The sequence below is a fragment of the Crocuta crocuta genome, unplaced genomic scaffold (assembly GCF_008692635.1).
Source record: "Crocuta crocuta isolate KB4526 unplaced genomic scaffold, BGI_CrCroc_1.0 scaffold219, whole genome shotgun sequence".
NCBI lineage: Eukaryota > Metazoa > Chordata > Mammalia > Carnivora > Hyaenidae > Crocuta > Crocuta crocuta.
In genome coordinates, this window is record NW_027551572.1 from 8,216,126 (window position 1) to 8,224,503 (window position 8,378).

General features: G+C 39.6%; 1 protein-coding gene across 2 annotated transcripts in view; it reads right to left on the reverse strand.

The window, feature by feature from the left end:
• Positions 1-8,298, reverse strand: part of GPR155 (G protein-coupled receptor 155) — a 46,810-nt gene extending 38,512 nt beyond the window's left edge. For both annotated transcript variants that reach the window (XM_077751202.1, XM_077751201.1), the window contains exons 1-2: positions 8,068-8,298; positions 3,028-3,524 (exon numbers count right to left, since the gene is read on the reverse strand). In XM_077751202.1, the coding sequence (XP_077607328.1) occupies positions 3,028-3,493 (466 nt within the window). In that variant the 5' untranslated portion in view covers positions 3,494-3,524; positions 8,068-8,298. The remainder of the gene's footprint in view (positions 1-3,027; positions 3,525-8,067) is intronic.
• Between the last annotated feature and the right edge of the window lie 80 nt (positions 8,299-8,378).

Consider the following 8,378-nt stretch of genomic DNA (forward strand, 5'->3'; position numbering starts at 1 on the left):
GACTAGCACACTTCTAGGAACATGATTATTACCAGATTCAATAATCTAATGTAGAATAAGGAAAATAGTGATGAAAATAGTGGACTAAATTTTTGATTTGGAGATTTTGTCTTAATATGAAAATGGAGAACCTTTTGGCACTGTTGGTGGGAATGCAAACTGGTGTGGCAGCTCTGGAAAACAGTGTGGAGGTTCCTCAAAAAATTAAAAATAGAATTACCCTACAACCCAGCAATAGTACTACTAGGAATTTACCCAAGGGATACAAGAGTGCTGATTCATAGGGGCACATGTACCCCAATGTTTATAGCACTGCTTTCAACAATAGCCAATTTTTGGAAAGAGCCTAAATGTCCATCAACTGATGAATGGATAAAGATGTGGTTTATATATACAATGGAATACTACTTGGCAAAGAGAAAGAATGAAATCCTGCCATTTGCAGCAACGTGGATGGAACTGGAGGGTATCATGCTAAGTGAAATAAGTCAGAGAAAGACAGATATCATATGTTTTCACTCATATGTGGAACTTAACAGAAGACCATGAGGAAAGGAAGGGGAAAAAATAGTTACAGGGAGGGAGACAAACCATAAGAAACTCTTAAATACAAAGAACAAACTGAGGGTTAATGGAGGGGGTTGGGGAAGAGGTAAAAATGAGTGCTGGGCACCGAGGAGGGCACTTGTTGGGATGAGCACTGGGTATTGTATGTAAGCAATGAATCATGGGAATCTCCCCCCCAAAACCAAGAGCACACTGTATACACTGTATGTTAGTCAAGTTGACAATACATTATATTTTTAAAAAAATGGATGAGCTCATCTAATTGCAGGTCTTTTTCCACTGCTACTCATTTTATGGAACAGTTTTAGAATAATATAAAGGAAAAAGAAAACTTTGATTCTCTCTGATATTAATGGATTACACAGGCTAGTTAGGTCTTCTAAAGATTAAATGGGCATGTTATATAACTGTGTGGCATAAAAGAATGCCCCAGGATTTATAATCAAGAGGCCTAGGTTTGGATCTCAGTCACCTGTCAGCTGTGTGACCAAGGATAAGACAATTAAATCCCTGTAAGCCTGTCTCCTTATTTGAAATTGAGGATTACAAATATCTGCCCTACCTCAGATGAGACAAATATACGAGAAAATACTCTATAAACTATAAAGTTACAAACATTAGTTTTGTTTAGTTATGGACTTACCAATCTATGAGAACATGAAACTATATACTTATAGATTATATCCAAATTAAGATAATGTAATATTGGTTAAATACTTAATACTACAATACCAAGCCATTTCTAAGGTCCTTATGGTTTAAATACCTTGACAAATTTACATTATTAATGCTTCTGAAGAGATGGACAAACACATTAACTGCTTGCTCTTTTATTTCCAAAGTCTTTATTTAAATGCTTGGTTCACCCTTAATTTTAAAATTCATTATCCTTAAAGGAACACTTATATAATTTCTATTTATAGCCTAGTCATCTAAGAGCCTAGTTTCCCTCTCTCACAAACCTCCTGCTTTACTCATAGTTATTTAGTTTCTAAGATTTAGTTCCATTTCTGGCAAGCAAGATGAAGAGGGTCAAAGGAGGAGAAAAAGGAAAAGTATATCCACTAGAATCCTTTTGGTGCCAGTGGCGAAATAATAACATTTTGGTGGTGGGGGTGGTGGGGGTTACAACTACTGAATAAGGAATCTGAAAGTCAATAGTAGTTTTCAGTTGTCCATTTCATTACGTCTCTTTCAGTCTCTGCTCAGAAGATGTACCATCAAAGGTCTTTACTGACCCCGTACCTTAAACAGTACCTCCTCATTCCTTTCCAAACTACTGTGTTTTTATGGTCCTTGCCATTACTTGATATTATTTTAATTTTAATGTTATTTTCACATTAAAATGTAAATTCAATATGTATGAGTACTTTGTTGAGAGGTATATTCCCAGCAGCTGGAACAATCATTGGAACCTAACAGGTCCCTATGAATGAGCGAATGAATGGATGGCTATATCCATAATACTCAGGTCCTCACATTATGATACATGGTCAAAGCACAACATAAACTTGAATTTAAAAATAAAAGTATAAAAAGTAGCTACTAAGGAGATATTTGCTTAGTGGTAGATGTTCTGGAAAAAAAAAAAGAATATGTTTAAGATATCTCAATATCTCAAATTGGTATGTTTTATCAGGAGAACAAACACACATAGAAACAAAATTAGACAGTCTAAAGAGTTGGAAAGGTTAAGAAGGAAGAGGTGAAAAGGTAAAAAGCCCTCAGCATTTTTGTTCTTAAGCAAGAAGTTAACTCAATTGAAGTAAATTGATATATTGAGTAACAAGCTCAAAAACAAGCTTTAATATAAGACAATATATATTCTAGATGGTAAGAAAAAGTCACTCATAAATTTCCACTGCTAACATTTATTAATAACTATTTTTATAAACACATATGTCTATCTTGTTTAAATAATTTAAATCAGAATCTGATCCCTTCTGGAACCTGAACTTCTTTCATGTGATATTGAGAAGAAAAAGAATATATTAGAAAGATGATTCATAAAGTTTATTTGGATATGACTATTTATTTTAGGTTGACACTTGAAGGAACTTCAAACTCTGAAGTTGAGGAAAAATAGAATTAATCCTAATGTAAGAAATAGTTAAGAAAAAACATGAGCGAGTTTAAAATTTTATTAAAAGATTTATCCCCTTTTGGGTGTAGGCACTGCGGGGTGGTACAAAGTACAGAGATTTGGAATTAGGCTTTGTGACTTTTTTTTTTTTAAGTAAACTCTACCCCCAATATGGGGCTTGAACTCATGACTCCAAGATCAAGATTCGCATATTCTACTGACTGAACCAGCCAAATGTCCCTGAAAGATTTTTTAGATATAAGAAGAAATAATAAATATCTATCACTAACAAATTCTTAGATAAATTAAAGGATTAAATTTTGCTAACTCCTAAAATATCTGAATTTTTTAAAAGCTTGAAAAATACAATAACTTACCTATAGGATATCCCAATGCAAAGTCATTACTTTGTGTAGCAAAAATAGGGAATAGTCCAGCTTTGCTGAATCGACTATCAGGACTGGCAACCAGTAGGGTTAAGACACATACAATGAAAAACACAGAAGCTTTGGCAATCAAGATACTATATAGGAAAGACCAATCCACATTGGAAAAATTAAGTACAACCATATTTTTGAATAATAAAGCTGGAAGTGCAAATCTGGAGACAAAATTTCCCAGCCCTTTGGCCTGTGTTGATGTTATGACATTTGCTCTTCCTGCTATGTAGCCACAAAGGACTATGCCAAAGCATTCTAGTAAGGCTGGAAAAAGCCTTGTTATTGACATTGAAGGTGGGTCATTAGTGGAATTAAATCTATGCATTACTTTTGAGGAGAAAGTTTTGCTCATATTGACTGCAATGGTTAAGTTCTCTGCAGGTAAATCGGAAAACGAATTCATTTTTGTTCAGCCTCCAACTCCAACCAGATATCTGGAAAGAAAGGAAGAAAGATTCAGTGTGACAATAAATAAGAAGAGGAATTCTAGTTGAAAGCATATACTGGCAAATCTAGACTTATCAAATGGCCAAATATATATATACTTTCTTCAACAACCACCAGAGAAAAATTAAAATGAAAAAAAGGGGGGGGGCGAGAGTGTTTGCTAATGATAACCTCCTTACTCTTAAAGGTGGGTCAGCTCAAAATATTTATGTTGGTGGCCTATTTTCAGTATTAGACATGAATACGATAAGATCCGCAAATATGAGAGCTGCAGTGATTATCCCATAGCTCTCTCCCATGATCCACACTTGAGCTCCACCTAGTGGGTAAGAGCTTGGGGCCCACAGAGTCTCTTCTGGATGTCCACCTGCATCCTAATTCTCGGGAAATTTCAGTTCTCAAGGCTACATACTGGACAGGGGAGTCATGCGTAGCCTGTGGTCATACCTGAGTATAGGATAAGAAGAAAAATATAGTAGAGTACCACATAAAAACTTTATTTCTTCATCTGTGAAATGGCAATACTACTATCTACCTCACTAAGACTTGAAATGATTCAAATCCGATTCAAATCCCTTATAATCACATCTGGCACAAAGTAATCAAACTTTGGTCACATATAAAAGAGAATGAAAAAAAAAAAGATGGCATTCTACCAGGCTACCCTTAGTTCCTTTTATCCTGGCATCACATATTTGCCTTCTGGAATGCCCGAGTCCCCTTTGTGTCATAGGGACTTTGTACATGCTGTTCAGTCTAAAATGTTCTCTTCTCTACCCGCCATTCTCTATGTAATAATACCTGCTCACCCTCTAAATTATATAGTTCAGGAGTTGCTTCATCAGGTAAGGCTTCACTAACCCCATAGCCAAGTCTTTTTCAAATAGAATCAGATTCCTTACCCGTAGGCTACTTTTCTCAGTTTGTAATTACACTATGCATTAGAGTGACTATTTGATTTGTCTGTCTCTTTCACTAGACTTTAAGTGCCACCTAAGTAGGGACTCTGCATGAAATTTGCTCACTATTGTATCCCTAATGCCTAGCACAGTGCCTAGCACACAGGAGGCACTAATATATTTACACTTAAATATTTATATATTTATATATAAATATATATACTTATGTATAGNGCCCAAAGCCTGATATGGGGCTCGATCTCATGATTGTGAGATTATGGCCTAAGCCGACATCAAGAGTCAGATGCTTAACTGACTGAGCCACCCAGTCACCTCAAACTTTTCACCTTTCAGTGGACCAATGTTCTCTTTTAGCAACCATCTAGTTCATGGAGAGAAATCTTTTTTTTTTTCTGAATGATAAAGTACCCTAAGTTCTTCACTATAGACAGGGCGTGACCACAAAATATGTTCTAAAATGTTCTAAAGCTATTCTAAAATGTTAAAGAACACAACATGTGTTGTAAAATGTCCTAAAGATGTTCAGAAAATGCTAAAGCAAGAAAGAATTTGTTATGCTAGCATTACAATACAATCAGACTCCCCTCTTGCTGCCAGGGACACAATGAACATGAGGTTTGGGCAACTTTGCAACTAATCAGCTTTCATGAGTAACTCAAAATTAATATGGTGACAATTGCCAATTTCTAAGTGATTATTCTGGGTTAACCATCTAAAGTGGCCTTATATAAGGTAGAAAGTAAAAACGCTCATGATTTCTGAAATTTGCAATGCCAACGGGTAAGTTTTCAAACAACCACATGACATCAGAAAGACTCAGATAGCAGGCCAGAGACCAGCAACAACTAATACATGGGGTGTGGACAAGATAATTTTCTCTGTGCTACCCTCGTATAAACTGAACCATTTAACCTTACATGTAATCTGGATCCAGACAAGTGTTGTTCTACCAGGATTAGACAGGAGTGGTCAATATCCACAAAACCTATAATAATCACATACTTGAAGTTTACCAAATAAGCATCAAATTATATCCTGGGAAAGCTAATGGTTGGGGCAGGTACCATTAGTTGAAGTAAGGAGCTGCTAAACAAAGGTAGTAAACATCTAGAGTCCCTAATAGGTGTGGACCTGAAAAAGCAATGTCAAAGAATAAGATGACAAATTTGTCCAGTCTTATGTTATTTCTTTAAAGTTCCCTATATTGCCTGGAATATTAATAACTTACTGCTGACTACACCTTATTTGTACCACACTCACATATCAATGTATTACAATAATTTTTTTAACAAATAGTTTTAACTAAAATAGTGGTTGTTCAAGTAAAAGAGTCAGATAGACCTGAACCCAATCTTGGGCCTTTTCACTTATCAACTCTTTGGGCAAGTTAAATGCCCTCTCTGAACCTTAAAATGAGAGTAAAAACCTCCTTAAAGGAACATTTTGAGGATTGGAGATTTTATACACAGTTAATCATAGTAGCTCATCACAGAGTAGGTCTTCAAGAAATGGTAGCAGCTGCTATCACGAATTGTGGTCATAAGAACACTAACAAATTAAATATAATTCATTGTCTTATGCCAGTTCTTCAAACTTGGTATTAAAGATTCTCAAACTGGGGCGCCTGGGTGGCTCAGTTAAGCGTCTGACTTCAGCTCAGGTCATGATCTCACGGTTCGTGGGTTTGAGCCCTGGGTCGGGTTCTGTGCTGACAGCTAGCTCAGAGTCTGGAGCCTGCTTCAGATTCTGTATCTCCCTCTTTCTCTGACCCTTTCCTGCTCATGCTGTCTCTCTCTCTCAGAAATAAATAAAACATTAAAACATTAAAAAAAAAAACCCAAAGATTCTCAAACTAAATTAGAGATTAGTGTGGTTCGTGAAATCCAGCTATGAGTCAGGCTCTGTGTTGGCAGTGTGCAGCCTGCTTGGGATTTTCGCTCTCTAGCTCTCTGCCTCCTTGCCCCCCCCCCCCCAAATATATAAAAATAAACTAAAAAAAATAGAGAGATGGGATGGGTCATAGGTTATCAACTTTTCTTTCATACCAAACTAAGAGCAGTTCAATTTAATTCAGTTTGATCTCAAATAGCTTATAGCTGGGAAGGGAGAGCTCTTCATTTTTCTCAAGGTGATGGTCAAATAGTTGTAGCACTACTCATGATTAACTTTGAGTTATTCAAAAATTAAAAGAGAAAAACTTTGAAAAGTATCTGCTCCCACCCATAAAGATTCCTTTAATGTTCCTCAACATTATAAAAACAATATTTGCTAACAGAGGTATGGTCAAAACCACCAAAAAAAGAAACACTTACAAAAGTTTCTCTCTTCCCACCTCCCACCCCTCACCTCCCAAAGGGAAGAGTATATGCTTTTTAAAGAGTTCTTTTAAAATGAACAGGAACGACACCAATGGAAATTTTAAAAAATCACATCCAGTCTTTTCATCTCATTATAAACAAGGGTTGTTAACAGAACAAACAGGGTGACCTGTTAAAAGACTGCCCACTGCCTGCTTCGGGCTCTGAGCTGTCAGCACAGCTCAGAGCCTGGAGCCTGCTTCAGATTCTGTGTCTCCCTCTCTCTCTGCCCCTCCCCTGCTCATGCTGTCTCTCTCTCTCTCAGAAATAAATAAAACATGAAAAACATTAAAAAAAAAAGACTGCTCACTGGCCACTCACTGGGGTGGGGAGTGGAGAAATGCTATACACAAACCACTTCTAGCCACTGATATTTGGTGGAGAACATGAAGAAACCACTGAGACTGTAAACAACTGCCATTATTAAGTGAAAATGGGGAAGGGGGTTCTGATTTATTTCAAAGAGAAAGCCTTAAACTCGTGGACTGTCTATTCTCACACACCCAATATCCATAATCCTGTGGTTAAAGCATAATATACTATGGCACTATTAAAGCACTCTTCAACATCAATAGTCACACCATCCACCCACACCCACCTACTTGCAGAGGACCAAATGTCCTCCCTAGAGACCCCGGGTGGGGAGCGCTGAGCACTGCCTCTTCCCTTGTCAGCAGGCACAGACTTTGGCCCTCCAAGATAAGGATGTGGCAGTCCTTAAACAGGCTGCACAGAGACCCGCTGCCACCGGTGGAAACGGAAAGGAAGGATGGGGTCTGTGCCTGGGATAAAAAGTTGGTCCCTCAGCTTCCTCAGGACATGGGAATCACAACGTCATGGTAACTGACATGTTCCAAAAAGGGGTAAGGAAGAAAATTGGTGCAGCTCCAGGTACCTGGGCAGGAGCTCCCAGGGCAGATAGTGAGGCCACCCCTCGGGATAAAAGGAAGAGTCCGAGAATGATAGCGTGGACGTACGTGCAATGAGGTGCTCCTCAAACTGGGGTATGGCAGTTCTGTCTGTCACTGGAGGGGACAAGCTCTCCCTTCCCCTATGTTAAGTCTTCCTGGGTGGCTCCGCAGGTCCTAAGAGCGAACGCTGCGGGACAGGCGCCGGCAGCGGACTGCACGCCACGGTGACAAGGGCGGGGCACTGCCCACCTGCCCAGACCCGAGGGGCAGGGATGGGGGCACCAGGGGTACGCAAGGCAGAGCCTGGGCCGGGCAGATCCGCGTCCCGGGGCCCCATCTCACCTGCTACGTCTGCAGCCCCGGGGCCACGAGAAGGGAGTCGATGCTCGTGGTGGGCCAACCAGGGAGGAAGTCACCGTCATCTCCCACCCCAGCCCTCTTCACCGAGAGCTGCGGGCTGCTGGCGGCCGACTACAGCAGCTCTGTCACGTTCCGAGAAAGTGAGGTGCGGGCGTGCGGTGGCCAGGTCAGCTCCTCCCCGCGCCGGCCGCGCGGCCCGGTCTCGCCCCGCCTTGAGGCTCCGCCCCCGGCCTCAAGTCTTCGAGCTGCACAGCCTTGGGAAGCTCCGAGTCTCCCGACCCCTGGTCCCGCCT